The sequence below is a fragment of the Mobula hypostoma genome, chromosome 10, assembly GCF_963921235.1.
Source record: "Mobula hypostoma chromosome 10, sMobHyp1.1, whole genome shotgun sequence".
Taxonomy (NCBI): domain Eukaryota; kingdom Metazoa; phylum Chordata; class Chondrichthyes; order Myliobatiformes; family Myliobatidae; genus Mobula; species Mobula hypostoma.
In genome coordinates, this window is record NC_086106.1 from 82053158 (window position 1) to 82069729 (window position 16572).

Here is a 16572-nt window from a genome sequence, read left to right on the forward strand (position 1 = left end):
AGAATTCCTGTTGCTAACTGTTGTGCACATTCTTTGTTAAGCTGTTGCTTAATCTTACTGTAGATTAGCTCTTAAATTGTTTTATTTTGTTTCAAGTCTTCTATTTCAACAAAAGATTTATCAACAACTAAGTTTTGGATTAGACAGGGCAATAATCTATACAATGATTGAATGTTTCTCGTGCAAAAATAGGATATAGGACACAACGGTAAAGCTGATTAAACAATGCTGATATTGACCTAAACATAAAATTAGTACAATTCTCCTTTCCTATTTTTCCTTTACTGTATGTGAGAATAATCAGGCTCTGGATCTGAAGCCAAGAATTATTAAACCTGAATTATTATTGTGCTCAATAAGCCGAGAGAATGGAGCTTTACATCTGTAATGACATAGGCTCCTCTATTTATTGAAACAATGCCTCAAACACTATTTCTAACAGGGCTACAGTACAGACTAAGCCCTTTCCTGTAAGCAGAAGAGTATTCTATCAAAGAATTGAAGAAAATGATAGGGAAGAGTAGGAGGATGGATGCTATGCTGGTCGGGTAGCTAGGTGAATGGCACATTTCCCATTTTTAAATAATGGGCAGTGATATTAAATTAATATTCTTCAATGAAAATTGCAGGAAATTTGAACAGCTTTTCGGAAACATCAGGACGAGTAAGTTTCACCACACTGACTGAAGCTGCATTTAATTAAGGTCCACGTGGGAAATACAGACGAATGGAAATCTGCTGTTGGTACAATCCTCATCACTCCAAAAGCCAGCATCTGAAATACAAACATTCCAGCAGAAAGAGAAAGAATTACAAGATCTCCAAAGCAATTATTTTAAGACCAAAAGCAGGATGGCCCCTTGAGCTAGTTCCATCATAAACTGATTCAATGTTAACAGGCTCAAGAAGGTGAATGATTTTCAGCTCTTGCTGTGCAACTACCTGGGACGTGATTAACTTGCCACTAAAAATAATATAATATTGAATCTTGTCATACTTAGATTAATTGCCAAGTGCCCAAATTTAATGCAAAGGCAATCTGCAGCTGTACAACCTGTTGGAACGATGCCTTCAGAAAGGGAAGCACAAAAATGAATAAACAATACGTGATCATAATTTCCACAAGATGGGGGACTGGAGGGATAATAGAAACCTTGGAGAAATTCTCACATTTTCCATGTTCTTTTTCTCTCATGTTTCTTTAGTACAAAGAAAGAGGACATTCAAGTAATGAAGTCTCTGCTCTCCTCAGATGGTGACAAGGACATGTACAGGAATGAGATAAATCAGCTGGTTGAGCGGTGTCGCAACATCAACATTGCACTCAATGCCAGTAAGACTAAGGAACTGATTGTGGACCAGGAAGGGGAAGTTGAGGGAAAACACACCAGTCCTCGTGGAAGAGTCAGCGATGAAAAGGGTGAGCAGTTTCAAGTTCCTGGGTGTCATCTATCCTGGGCCCAACATATTGATAATCATCAGGAAGGCATGCCAATGGCAAATTTCTATAGGTGTAACGTGGAGAGCATTTTAGCTGGTTGCATTACCTTTGGCATGGAGGGCCCATTGCACTGGATCAGAAAAATCTGCAGAGGGTTGCAAATTCAGCCACCTCCATTATGCCTCCCCAGTTTTGAGTACATCTTCAAAAAGGTGATACCTCAAAAAGGTGACATCCATCATTAAGTCCCCTTGCACCCAGGCTGTGCCCTCTTGTTATCACAACCTTCAGGAAGGAGGTGCAGGAGCCTGAAGGTACACACTCTACATTTTAAGGACTGCTTCTATCCCGCCACCATCAGATCTCTGAACAGACAGTGAACCAACCCTTGAACACTACCCCAGTATTTTTGCACTTACTCAATTTAATACGCAACTACTCTTTTACAGTATATTCCTTATTGCAATTTATAGTATTTTTATGCATTACACTGTAACTCTGCCACAAAATAACAAATTTCACAACATATATCAGTGATATTAAACTTGACTCTGATCTTGGAGAAATCCCAATAATTCCATTCCCCCACTTATTTCCCTGAAAATTATTCTCTTGGATTTCCATTAACCTCTCTCTGCTTGTCCTACCATCCATGTAGATCGGATAACTTACTATTTTTGTGATGTTGATGGCAAGCAGAACAATCCAGGAAACACTACACACTCACAGAGAGAACATGTACACTCCCTACTGATAGCTTTGCATGTATGCAACCTGCCTACTGTGCCAGAGCACAGCCACAACAATCAGAGCAAACAGCAGCTAACGCCATTTCTCAGAAGTTGACTTAGATTTTTTGTTGAAGCTGGAGCAGGGATTGCCAGTAATGCTGTGAATATTGTACTGCACTGCAGTTACACACGCCAATTTCTGGCAAGATGGCGGCACAACTGGTCACAGTGGTTTCTACGGGGTCATCAAAATGTGCTGCTCTTCTACGTAAACGCACTTCTAATGATCGCAAAATTCTGCTATATATCAGGACCTTACAGGACCGCAGGTCTACACCATCAGCGAGTTAATGAAGGAGCCATGCAATATACTGCTGCCGAGTCGATGGAGGCTTACGGTCAAATAGGGAGTGGCCAGCCTGGTCCCTTTTCTTGTGATCATAAGAAAAGTTAATCTGGTACGCCGCAAGTTCAATTTGCTGAGTTATTGGATGAATGCAGGGGTGGATGGAGACGGAGCTGTCTGGCTTCGGTCATAGCAACAACTAGGCCTGAAGCCTCAGTGCTACCTGTTTGCAGCCACCCGGAGTAAGAGAACAAAACCATTGCCGCTTCGCCAGGGGCAATGTGGCGCAGCGTCATTGCCTTCCTACGATTTTGCTCAGCAGAAGACAAGCTCTGTCGTGGCTGACTGCAGGTTTTTTTTGGGGGTGGGGGGCGGCTGCTCTCAATTAACTTGGGGCCTGAAGCTGTGAGGTCGATTGCTTTTCTGCTGCCAGGGGAAGAGATGTCCGAACCAGTGCACTCTACTGGGGCGGCATAGTGCAGTTGTGACAAATGAGGATTTCAAATGGACTGCATACATATACTTCTGTGTGATTGTGTTTTTACTGATATTCTATGTGCTTGGATATGTGAGGACTGGACCTTAAAGTCATGGTATAGCCTAGTGGGAGTCAGGCATCGGGGCAAAGACTGGGCCTCAAAGCTGCAGTATTGCCTAGCGGGTGTCGGAGCAGGTCAACAGACAACAGCAATGAGCTGGGGGTCTGAACTATATACATGCATATTCTGTATTGTTGTATTGTGTGTTGTTGACTTGTATGTGGGATGGCTAGGCATCAAGCAATGGTGTTGCAGCTGGTGGGGGGGAGGAATCTCATTGCTCAGTTCTGATCTTACGTGTGCCTACTGTGTGTGACTGCTGGTAACATGTCTTTGCGCCTTGCCCCTGTAGTGAAACTGTCTTACTTGGCTGTATTCATACATGCTTAAATGACAATTAAACTTGAATCGAGTTGAATTGAACTGCAAACCAGGCAGACACTGAAACAGGCACAGACATGGCATTTTAATATATTCAATGGAATTATTCATGTGGGCTTGGAGTAAGCTGCAGTTCGACATTTCATAAAGAAACTGCTTACTCTGAGTTAGAATCATGGTGTTGCACAGTAAGCCAGCAACGGGTCTTCCTGTAGGCCAATAATGATAATCCCATCTGGATCCATCAGTCCAAAACTCTGTACCATCCTAAGTTAGAGCAAGAGTGTAGAAGTTATAATTTAAAAGAACTTTCTCAAAATTTGAAAACAAATTATAAATGTATATTTAAATTTTGTGTAACAATAAATTATATTCACCTCATACACATCAGAGCTACCAATCCAAATTTTTGGATGTGGACTACCCTCCTTTTGGGCCAATTCTAAAACAAAGTCATTATTTTCCTTGCTGTGTATTGAAACGAGGTGACCACCAGGTATGAGGGCTTGACAGTACATCTGATAAAGAAGATACATTCAATGTGAAATGGTAATTCTTCATTCAGTAAAATTGAGGAAATTCCACTCATCATAGTTTATTTGTACTCAGTGAAAGACATTCTGCAAAGTGCCAATGACTAAGAAGTTTGTAAATGTTACTAATATTGTTGGCAATGAAAAAAATTTTAGGCTGCAGAGAAATATCATTGGACTAGTTGGAGGGGCAGAACAAAGTGGGGAGTAAAATATTGTTGGCAATGAAGAAAATTTTAGGCTGCAGAGAAATATCATTGGACTAGTTGGAGGGGCAGAACAAAGTGGGGAGTAAAACACAATATATGGCAAGATATTAAGAAGCGCAAAGGAACAGGTACATCTTAGAGCACATGCCCACAAATCTTTCAAGACTGACAAGTAGATAGAGAGGTTAAAAAGACACATGTGAGACTTGTCTTAATCTTTTGAAACAGATATACAAAAAAAGGTTGTTATCCTGCAATACGCTATTCAATCACTGTCCAAGGTTTACATTTCCAACCACAGCACAACAAGCAGAACGTATAAGCACCTGAGATTGTGCAGAGGAAATTCACAAGAGCTGGAAAATTCAGTGACCAGGAGAGATTTTCCAGGCTGGGCTTGCTTCTAGGAACTATAAAAGCTGCAGGAGGTCTGACTGATGAGCATAAGATTACACTGGAAAACAAAGATTTTGCTTCCTGAATACCTTTAGGTGTATCTTATGAATATTGGGCTACTGATCATGAAAATCACCATGAAATTTCACTATCACGCACCATTTTTTAAATAAACTTATGTTTATTATTTCAATTCATAATTCAAGTCAATTAAAATGTTGCCTACAATGTAAGCTGGAAAGTTTCCTATTTTGTCCAGGCATGCTTGGGCACGCTTAGTTGGCACAGATGCTGCATGGCAGGACAGGTTTTAGTAATAATTACTTGGTTCAGGACTGTAAGGATGGAATTTGCTATCACCAGGCACAAAAATGTATATGAAGGATTTTGATATTTGAGACAGAGGCTTCCCAGAATAACTGATGCCAAGATTAAGGAAAGCATTTTTGTTGGTCCACAAATCAAACAGGTCATCAATGACAGGCAATTTGAAGAATTTCTAGTGGGACTGGAGAAAATCACATGGAAGGCATTCAAGGAAGTTGTTGAAATTTTTCTCGGGATCTACAGAGCACCAAACTACATAGAGCTGGTCGAAAACTTGCTTCAAGCATATAAAACCATGAAATGCAACATGTCACTAAAGATTCATTTTCTGCATTCCCATTTAGACTTCTTCCCTGCAAATCTTGGTGCTGTTAGTGACGAGCTTGGTGAAAGGTTTCACCAGGACATTGCGGTCATGGAGAAAAGATACCAGGGGAACTGGAATCCATCAATGCTGCCGAATTATAGTTGGACACTTAAGTGAGAAGCCTCAGACACTGAGTACAAATGGAAATCATTAACAGAATATTTTTTAACTTAGTTGAACTATTGCAAAGCATCAGCACTATTATGCAATTAAGCACACTATATTTAATATAGTGATGACCCTGGTGCCAAGCTGTGTGGGTCCTAATGCCCTTCCCTTGGACAACATTGGTGTCATGGAGAGGGGAGACTTGCAGCATGGGCAACTGCTGGTCTTCCATACAACCTTGTCCAGGCCTGTACCCTGGAGAGTGAAGACTTTCCAGGCGCAGATCCAGGGTCTCACAAGACTAACGGATGCCTTAATTTCAATAAAAGTTAATTTGTTGTTTCTCCAAATTCCTACGTGATACACGTAATCTGAAATTACATTTGTGTTCATCTTCAAGCAGTCTATCATAAACAAAAAAATTCTGAGGAAGCAACACTTTTGAAAAAATTTGTTGTCCAGTGTTATGAGAGATCTAGACAGGATGAACAAGAAGAATATATCTCACTTAGCAAGGAGTTTGGAAAAACAGACAAAGTTTAAAGGTGAGAGCTGGAAGGATTGCAGTTCTTTTCTATTTATGTGTGGAACGAGCTGCCAGCAAAAGTGGCGATTGCAGGTTCGATTTCAAAATTTAAGAGCGGTTTTGATAAATACACTATGGGAGGGGAATGGAAGGCTACGGTGCAGGTGTGGGTTGGTGGGATGAGGCAGAATACCAGTTCAGCATGGCCTAGATAGGACAGAGGTCTGTTTCTGTGATGCTGTGCTCTGTGACTATGATATTATGACTCTACGGCGTGGGAAAGGGAGAGGGTGCTCTGAATTCACTGGCTGGAATGTTGGTAGATGCAGAAGCCCTGAACTTATCTGATGAGTATCTGAATGGGTACTCAACTGTAGAAAACTGTAAAGCCACAGAAAAAACTTACAGTATATGTAGGGCAATCTAAACAGCTATTTTTGGTCCAGCACAGGCATGATGATCCAAAAGACCTCTTCCTGTGTTAAGTGATTCTTCGCTTACTTCCTAGCACCATCAGTCAGCTGATGAATCAGTTCTCTTACTTATTAAACACTTCCTGACAGCATCAAGGAGGCGTCTTTACAACAAGGGCTGCAATGATCAAGAAAATTTGTCTACTCTTACATAGTCATATTACCATATAGGCCATGTTTCAAAGGCAACTCCTTTCAGTCACAAACATGAGGAAATCTACAGATGCAGGAAATTCAAGCAACACACATAAAAAAATGCTGGTGAACGCAGCAGGCCAGGTAGCATCTATAGGAAGAGGTACAGTAGAAGTTTCGGGCCGAGATCCTTCGTCAGGACTAAATGAAAGAAGAGATAGTAAGAGATTTGAAAGTGGGAGGGGGAGGGGGAGATCTGAAATGATAGGAGAAGACAGGAGGGGGAGGGGTGGAGCCAAGAGCTGGGAAGTTGATTGGCAAAAGGGATACCAGTCTGGAGAAGGGAGAGGATCATGGGATGGGAGGCCTAGGGAGAAAGAAAGGGGGAGGGGAGCCCAGAGGATGGGCAAGGAGTTATAGTGAGTGGGACAGAGGGAGGAGAAAAAACGAGATTAGATAGATAGATAGAGAGAGAGAGAGAGAGAGAGAGAGAGAGCGGGAGAGGATGGGGTACGAAGGGGAGGTGGGGCATTAACGGAAGTTACAGGTCAATGTTCATGCCATCAGGTTGGAGGCTACCCAGACGGAATATAAGGTGTTGTTTCTCCAACCTGAGTGTGGCTTCATCTTGACAATAGAGGAGGCCGTGGATAGACATATCAGAATGGAAATAGGACGTGGAACTAAAATGTGTTGCCACTGGGAGATCCTGCTTTCTCTGGCGGATAGAGCATAGGTGTTCAGCGAAATGGTATCCCAGCCTGCGTCGGGTCTCGCCAACATATAGAAGGCTGCATTGAGAGCACCAGACGCAGTATATCACCCCAGCCGACTCATAGGCGAAGTGTCACCTCACCTGGAAGGACTGTCTGGGGCCCTGAATGGTATTGAGGGAGGAAGTGTAAGGGCATGTGTAGCAATTGTTTTGCTTACAAGGATAAGTGCCGGGAGGGACATCGGTGGGAAGGGATGGCGGGGAGAACGAATGGACAAGGGAGTCGCGTAGGGAGCGATCGCTGTGGAAAGCAGAAAGTGGGGGGGAAGGGAAAGATGTGTTTGTTGGTGGGATCCCGTTGGAGGTGGCAGAAGTTACAGAGAATTATGTGTTGGACCCGGAGGCTGTGGGGTGGTAGGTGAGGACAAGGGGAACCCTATTCCTAGTGTGGTGGCGGGAGGATGAGGTGAGAACAGATGTGCGTGAAATGGGAGAGATGCGTTTGAGAGCAGAGTTGATGGTGGAGGAAGGGAAGCCCCTTTCTTTAAAAAAGGAGGACATCTCCCTCGTCCTGGAATGAAAAGCTTCATCCTGAGAGCAGATGCGGCGGAGACAGAGGAATTGTGAGAAGAGGATGGCATTTTTGCAAGAGACAGGGTGGGAAGAGGAATAGTCCAGGTAGCTGTGAGAGTCCGTAGGCTTATAGTAGACATCAGTAGATAAGCTGTCTCCAGAGATAGAGGCAGAAAGATCCAGAAAGGGGAGGAAGGTGTCAGAAATGAACCAGGAAAACTTGAGGGCAGGGTGAAAATTGGAGGCAAAGTTGATAAAGTCAAAGAGCTCAGCATGCGTGCAGGAAGCAGCGCCAATGCAGTCATCGATGTAGTGAAGGAAAAGTGGGGGACAGATACCAGTATAGGCTTGGAACATGGATTGTTCCACAAAGCCAACAAAAAGGCAGGCATAGCTGGGACCCATACGGGTGCCCATAGCTACACCTTTAGTTTGGAGGAAGTGGGAGGAGCCAAAGGAGAAATTATTAAGAGTAAGAACTAATTCTGCTAGACGGAAGAGAGTAGTGGTAGAGCGAACTGGTTAGGTCTGGAATCCAAAAAGAAGCGGAGAGCTTTGAGACCTTCCTGGTGGGGGAATGGAGGTATATAGGGACTGGACATCCATGGTGAAAATAAAGCAGTGGGGGCCAGGGAACTTAAAATCATTGAAAAAATTCAGAGCGTGAGAAGTGTCATGAACATAGGTGGGAAGAGATTGAACAAGCGGGGGATAAAACAGTGTCAACGTGTGCAGAAATGAGTTCGGCGGGGCAGGAGCAAGCTGAGACAATAGGTCGGCCAGGACAGGCAGGTTTGTGGATCTTGGGTAGGAGGTAGAAATGGGAAGTGCGGGGTGTGGGAACTATAAGGTTGGTAGCAGTGGATGGGAGATTCCCTGAGCTGACAAAGTGGATGATGGTGTGGGAGACGATAGCCTGGTGCTGATTAGTGGGGTCATGATTGAGGGGTAAATAAGAGGAGGTATCCGTGAGTTGTTGCTGTGCCTCGGCAAGGTAGTGGTCAGTACGCCAGACTACTACAGCACCCCCCTTATCGGTGGGTTTTATAGTAAGGTTAGCATTAGTGTGGAGTAGGGTTGCCAACTGTCCTGTATTAGTGGGGGCATCTCGTATATTGGACTAAATTGGTTTGTCCCATATGGGACCGCTGTTGTCTCATATTTCCCCTGCTAAGGTAGAGTATTCCTATGAAACCGTTCATAAGCCAAAATGGCATAAAGCGCAGAAGCAATTACTATTAATTTATATGGGAAAAATTTTTGAGCATTCCCAGACCCAAAAAATAACTCTACCAAATCATACCAATAACACATAAAACCTAAAATAACACTAACATATAGCAAAAGCATGAATGATATGATAAATACACAGCCTATATAAAGTAGAAATATGTATGTACAGTGTATCAGAATCGGGAAGATTAAGTCAAAACCAATTTGTAGAAAAAAATCGGCACATACACGTATGTGCACGTCATGCATGCGCACACAGGTGCCCACGCAAGCCTTCGTGATCAAGGTAGTCTTTCTCGGGTTAAACACAATTGTCCCGTATTCGACTGCTACTTTTGTCCCTTATTTGGGAGTGAGAAAGTTGGCATCCCTAATGCGGAGGGAATGGAGAGCAGAACGTTCGGAACGAGTGAGGTTGGAATGGGAACAAGGTGTGGTGAAGTCGAGATGGTTGATGTCCCATCGGCAGTTAGCAATAAAGAGATCCAGAGCAGGCAGAAGACCAGAGCGGGGTGTCCTTGAAGAGGAGGAGGGTTGAAGATGGGAGAAGGGATCATTGTTGGGGGTGGGAGAGTCCTGACCAGAGAAGTAGGCTCAAAGATGGAGCCGGCGAAAGAAGAGTTCAGCGTCATGGCGAACGCGGAACTCACTGAGGTGTGGGTGAAGGGGGACAAAGGTGAGGCCCTTACTGAGGACAGAGCGCTCTGCCTCAGAGAGTTGAAGGTTGGAGGGGATGGATAAAGACCCGGCACGAATGAGAAGTGGGATTAGACGGGGGAGGGGGAGGGAGGCTGGTAGTGTCAATGGAGAGGGGAGGGTCGAGATGAGAGGAAGATGGAGCCTCCGAGGGCCCAGGAGTAGATGATGGGACGTGAGGGAGACGGGGTTGCAGAGTGGTGGTGGGGGAAGGGGAGACGGGACTCACAATAGCAGCACGTGAAGACCCGGCCTGGAGATCAAGGCTGGAGTCACAGTTGGAGGTTGCGCAATTGCTTTGAAGGAGTCCATGGTCATTGGAGCCCGCATTGATGGTGCTGGAGTCCAGGTTTTGAATATGCCCTGGGTTGCTGGAGTCACCGAGATCGATGGCAGGGGCTGCAATCTGAAGTTCATGCCTGCTAGTGTTGGGGCCAGCAGGCTCTGGAGTCTGCAGATGGAAGATCTTGTGATCCTTGCCAAACATGACAAAGTCAAAGAAACGGTAATTGCAGGCATGGATCTGATGGAGAATGAAATAACGGGCAGGTCCATTACAAACGGCGAAGAAAGTGTCCCGAAGGTGTGGAAGGGTCTGGGATGGGGACACCAAGTACCTCCTCATGGCGGAGAGGGTCGCCTTCAGAGCTTGACGGGAGAAGTGACAGGAGAACTCCTTTCAGTGTTTTTTGAAATATGCAGAAGTGCTGTAAAATTTAAGACTTAAATTTTCTTTATTATGCCAAGGCTAGGAAGGAATAAATCAGGAAATCTAGCATTTGGAATGACTCCCAGAGAAAATTTCCACACTCAATTTGTCGGTAAAACAATGGTCTAACAATGTTGAATTTTTTCATACCTCAGCTTCAATCCAGAGCCTTTCTTCATTGATGAACCGAAGACAAGTAAAATTATAACCAGTCCAGCTGGAAACACAAGTCCTGGTGCACTGGTCTTGGTAGAGATGTATCGTGTGCATTTCAATCTGCCTTTGAGCTAGAAAGGAAAGGAGATTTTTATAATCCAGACTTCATTAAGCAAAGATTTATCTTAATTTTCAACTTTAACGCTTTGAAAACTTTTTTGTTCTCTCATAGAATATGCCAACGGTTAAATCTGAAATTAACATCTAAAATCCGAAATTAATGTCATTATGAAGTTTTAATGATCTTAATCTCTAGTAAATTTGTGTGTGTGTGTGTGTGTGTGTGTGTGTGTGTGTGTGTGTGTGTGTGTGTATGTGCGCGTGTGTGTGTGTTGGCGTAATAAAATAGCAGACATTACAAATGCATGACAATGCATTGACCATCCAGTATTCTGCTGAAGTACTTCTAAGGCAGCATTAAACCAGATGAAAAATTCCATCTTTCTCCTCAGGGAAAGGAAAAAGATGCCAAGGCAAAGATTATAGGTGGAAATTTTTAAAAAGCTGCTAAAGCTGGAACTCTGAAATAAAAGCAGAAATTGCTGGAAGCACTCATCCATCAGTGCTGTGGATATTATGGCCATTGGATTGTTTGCTAAAGTAGAACATAATTGTATTTACCAATAAAATCTCAACTATCATTGGAATCCAAATTGAAAAGTCACAACATGCTGCTCTTAAAAGATTAATTCAATGCTGTGGTAAAATCACCCACTTTATAAAACCTTAGAAATGAAAACCTTTAACAATATGAGGTACCGTATGCTTGAACATCGACAATATGATATGTTGTATCTCTGAGAAAATTACCAGAGGTAAAAGAAAAATTAATGGCTTAAAAGCTATAAGCTGATTCCAAAGTGGTTTGAAATGTCCGAGTAAAAACATTTATGGCACTTTAAAATCTAGGAGTAGTATGATCCAAGAAATATTGCCAAGGTTTGCTTCAGTGGACAAATTAACATCCAGCCAGCTAGAAATGGACACTGCAACACTGTGCACCATCAAACATTTTTATCATTACTGAAGAGTCCTTGTTTTAATCTTTGACTTGCTAAATACTTGGCCTGGCTGTGGACAAGATAATTGATTTAAACCAATACAGTCATTTGTTCTAAGTCGTAATTCTTGATAACTTGACAGGTTGATTATTTGTCCATTATCTTCTTTATTTGTCTCCAATCCTTTGCTAGAGCATGTTTCATTTATGTTTGCAGCTCCCAATCTATCTCTAGTTTTCATGTGTGAGCCTGAGTAGTTAGACAACTCCAGTTCTGTCCTCTTGTGATATGCTCGCAAATGCAGATGGACAAGATCGACAAACTATAATCAGTCAGACTGCTTTGAACATTTCTTTTCCCGAGCCTCCAGGCCAGATAATTTAAAGAGTTATGTTGACAATTAATTTAGCTCTCTCATTTGAGCTAAAGGCTTCTTAATTGAAATTCCCTTCCAAGATTGACGGTTTGTTGTGGTTTGAAGAGATTACCTTGCTGGAGGTGCCATACACCTCACAAGCTATGAACAAGTGCGTTTACTTAACAGATGTTTAAAAACCCACTGAAGGAAAAAAAGTTCAAATCTTTCCTTGATATCTTGGGTATCTGTCAACGCACTCTCTAATTAAAGCAACTATTAAATCAATTATTTTGCAAGTTGCGCTCACTCCTTGCTGAATGGAAAAAAAACACAAAGCAGGAAGACAGATAGCTCAAGTACTTACAAATGAATCATCCAGATAATTACTTGAAGGAAAAATAAACAATAAAAGATAGAATAATTAAATATCAAATTAAAGAGAGGAAGATAAAAGCATACTGATTAATAGATTTGTAACTGTGTAATTTTTTACACTTCGAAATTTTGAAAACTCAGTTGAAGTGCATACTGTTACACACCAGCTATTTGATTGTGGACTAAAATAAAATCATCGATGTCCATTTATTGAAATCTGACATTTGATTATTAAATATTAGTTTTTTGCTTGGTTGGTAATGCTCAGAGCTTCTGATAGTTTTGCAGCACAAAACCTGGTTTAACAGTGCAAAGTTATTTAGGGTATGATATGTTAGCCTTTTGTTGGACTTGGACATAAAAATATTGTATGCAACAGGATGACACACTCAGTATTTAACAATGGATAATTTAATTAGGTGTACATTTTTGATTCCAACAAGTTTTCAAAAATTAATGATATATCTGCATTACATGTGCAGGAATATATAAGGGAATCTTATTTTTAAAATGGGTTAAAACATGCTCTTGATCTGCTGGCTTGCTACAGTGTTCAGAGGGGAGTAACCCAATCATTCCTTCTTGCAGATTACAGCACCAAAGATAGAAGAACCATGTACAGAAATACAATATTTGCTGGCTCTTACACATGGATCTGCCAGCTTGTTCCTCACAGGTGTAGATTTTGTTCAATGTGTCCCTCCAAAACAGGTCACATTTAAATTGCTGAACTTTCCCTGAGGACGGCAGCTGCACTTTCCAAACATTTTTCCCTCTTTTAACGCTGCTTTTATTGATTTATGAAAGCAACATTTAGACAGTCAATATTCAGTCTTAAAACTGAGAAAAAAATAGCTACTTCTGCAAAAGTAAGTTCAAAATAGCAGTTTTATATATGAATTGCAATTAATGAGAAATGCAAGCAACAAATGCCAAATTTTATCTTAAAATCATATTCACAAGAATATTAAAAAAATTACCTGAAATATCTATAATATTATCAGGTTCAAATTACAGCTTGATTACAATATTGATAGAACCACAAATCAAGAGGACAGCAGATTTAAATTATGCTTGTACCTAGTGTTCATCTCACCTAGGAATGGCAAATGGCCAAGAAGCTGGTATTTTACTGCTGAGGCTAAAATGGTTCAAAACTAAGTTTAAACTTAGTGTCACACTGTATCACATTTAGAAACATAGAACATAGAAAACCTACAGCACAATACAGGCTCTTCGGCCTACAATGCTGTGCCGAACAAGTACTTGCTTTCGAAATTACCTAGGGTTACTCATAGCCCTCTATTTTTCTAAGCTCCATATACCAATCAAGGAGTCTCTTAAAAGACCGTATCGTATCCAACTCAACCACCGTTGCCGGCAGCCCATTCCACGCACTCAACACTCTCTGAGTAAAAAACTCACCCCTGACATTCCTCTGTACCTACTTCCAAGCACTTTAAAACTGTGCCTTCTTGTGCTAGCCATTTCAGCCATGGGAAAAAGCCTTTGATTATCTGCACGATCAATGCCTCTCATCATCTTCTACACCTCTATCAGGTCACCTCTCATCCTTCGCTGCTCCAGGGAGTAAAGGCCGAGTTCACTCAACCTATTCTCATAAGGCATGTTTCCCAATCCAGGCAACATCCTTGTAAATCTCCTCTGCACCCTTTCAATGGTTTCCACATCCTTCTTCTAGTGAGGTGAACAGAACTGAGCACAGTATTCCAAGTGGGGACTGACCAGGGTCCTATATAGCTGTAACATTACCTCTTGGCTCCTAAACTCAATCTCATGATTGATGAAGGCTAATGCACCGTATGCCTTCTTAACCAGGGTCCACCTGCACAGCAGCTTTGAGTGTCCTATGGACTCAGACCCCAAGATCCCTCTGATCCTCCACACTGCTAAGAGTCTTACCATTAATACTATATTCTGCCATCATATTTGACCTACCAAAATGAACCACCTCACACTTACTTGGGTTGAACTCCATCTGCCACTTCTCAGCTCAGTTTTGCATCCTATCGACGTCCTGCTGTAACCTCTGACAGCGCTCCATGTTATCCACAATACACCCAACCTTTGTGTCATCAGCAAATTTACTAACCCATCCCTCCACTTCCTCATTGAGGCCATTTATAAAAATCATGAAGAGAAGAGGTCCCAGAACTGATCTCTGAGGCACACCACTAGTCACAGACCTCCATGCAGAATGTGACCCGTCTACAACCACTCTTTGCCTTCTACGGGCAAGCCAGTTCTGGATCCACAAAGCAATATCTCCTTGGATCCCATGCCTCCTTACTTTCTCAATAAGCCTTGCATGGGGTACCTTATAAAATGCCTTGCTGAAATCAATATACGCTACATCTAATGCTCCACCTACAGCAATGTGTTTAGTCACATCCTCAAAAAATTCAGTCAGGCTTGTAAGGCACAACTTACCTTTGACAAAGCCATGCTGACTATTCCTAATCATATTATGCCTCTCAAAATGTTCATAAATCCTGCCTCTCAGGATCGTCCCAATCAATTTACTGACCACTGAAGTAAGACTCATTGGTCTATAATTTCCTGGGCTATCTCTGCTCCTTTTCTTGACTAGGGGAACAATATCTGCAACCCTCCAATCTCATGGAACCTCTCCCGTCCCCATTGATGATGCAAAGATCATTGCCAGAGGCTCAGTAGTCTCCTCCCTCGCCTCTCACAGTAGTTTGGGGTACATCTCATCTGGTCCCAGTGACTTATCCAACTTAATGTTTTCCAAAAGCTCCAGCACATCCTCTTTCTTAATGTCTATATGCTCAAGCTTTTGAATCTGCTGTAAGTCATCTCTACAATCACCAAAATCCTTTTGTGTAGTGAATACTGAAGCAAAATACTCATTAAGTACCTTTGTTGTCTCCTCTGGTTCCATAGACACTTTTCCACCATCACATCCTATTCTCTCACATCTTCTCCTCTTGCTCATCTCATACTTGTAGAATGCCTTGGGGCTTTCTTTAATCCTGCTCACCAAGGCCTTCTCATGGCTCTTCTGGCTTTCCTAATTTCATTCTTAATCTCTTTCCTGCTAGCCTTATAATCTTCTGGATCTCTACCATTACTAGTTTCTGAAACTTTTGTAAGCTTTTCTATTCTTCTTGACTAGATTTTCAACAGCCTTTGTACACCTACCATCCTTTCCCTGTCTCATTGGAATGTACCTATTCAGAACCCCACACAAATATTCCCCGAACATTTGCCATATTTCTGCTGTACATTTCCCTGAGAACATCTGTTCTCAATTTATGCTTCCAAGTTCCTGCCTGATAGCTTCATATTTCCTCTTACTCCAATTATTCCTAACTTGTCTGTTCCTATCCTTCTCCAATGCTATGGTAAGGGAATTAGTGATCACAACTCTATCTCCAAAATGCTCTCCCAGTGAGAGACTTGACATCTGACCAGGTTCATTTCTCAATACCAGATCAAGTACAGCCTCTCCTCTTGTAGGCTTATCTACATATTGTGTCAGGAAAACTTCCTGAACACATCTAACAAACTCCACGCCATCTAAACCCCTTGCTCTAAGGAGATGCCAATTAATATTTGGGAAATTAAAATCTCCCACCACAACAACCCTGTTATTATTACACCTTTCCAGAATCTGTCTCCCAATCTGATCCTCGATGTCCCTGTTACAATTGGGTGGTCTATAAAAAGAAACACTCAGTAGTGTTATTGACCCCTACCTGTTTATAACTTCCACCCACAGAGACTCTGTAGATAATCCCTCAATGACTTGTCCCTTTTCTGCAGCCGTGACACCATCTCTGATCAGCAGTACCACACACCCACCTCTTTTGCCTCCCTCCCTGTCCTTCATGAAACATCTGAAGCCTGGAACTCTAAGTAACCATTCCTGCCCCTGAGCCATCCAGGTCTCTGTAAAAGGCACAACATCATAGCTCCAATTGCAGATCCAGGCTCTAAGCTCATCTGCTTTGTTCATTTACACAGCACTTTCTGGAGCTGGTCTCATTTTTATTACCTACTGAATTCTCAGTCGTCAGAATGCTGAGCTATCAGTCTCTGCACATGGATGCCTCAAAGTATTTTCCATCAGTGCAGGAGTCTAATAAGATTGCCACATGGGAAGTAAGGAAAGAAACAATTAGAACTTAGAAATTCAA

At 42.2% G+C, this 16572-nt stretch overlaps 1 protein-coding gene across 1 annotated transcript; it reads right to left on the bottom strand.

Moving 5' to 3' along the window:
- Positions 1-695: 695 nt before the first annotated feature.
- LOC134352557 (lectin-like) lies at positions 696-10688 on the bottom strand. The gene is made up of 4 exons (XM_063059813.1): positions 10589-10688; positions 3816-3956; positions 3600-3705; positions 696-775 (listed from the first exon to the last, which is right to left on the bottom strand). The coding sequence occupies exons 2-4, from the start codon at positions 3954-3956 to the stop codon at positions 696-698; spliced, it is 327 nt and encodes a 108-aa protein (XP_062915883.1). The 5' UTR covers positions 10589-10688.
- Between the last annotated feature and the right edge of the window lie 5884 nt (positions 10689-16572).

Coding starts and splice junctions, on each gene's coding strand:
- LOC134352557 (XM_063059813.1), bottom strand. CDS start 3,956: ATGTACTGTCAAGCCCTCATACCTGGTGGTCACCTCGTTTCAATACAC. Junction 3,706..3,815: donor GTAGCTCTGATGTGTATGAG/GTGAATATAATT, acceptor GCTCTAACTTAG/GATGGTACAGAGTTTTGGAC. Junction 776..3,599: donor CACCATGATTCTAACTCAGA/GTAAGCAGTTTC, acceptor TTTGTATTTCAG/ATGCTGGCTTTTGGAGTGAT.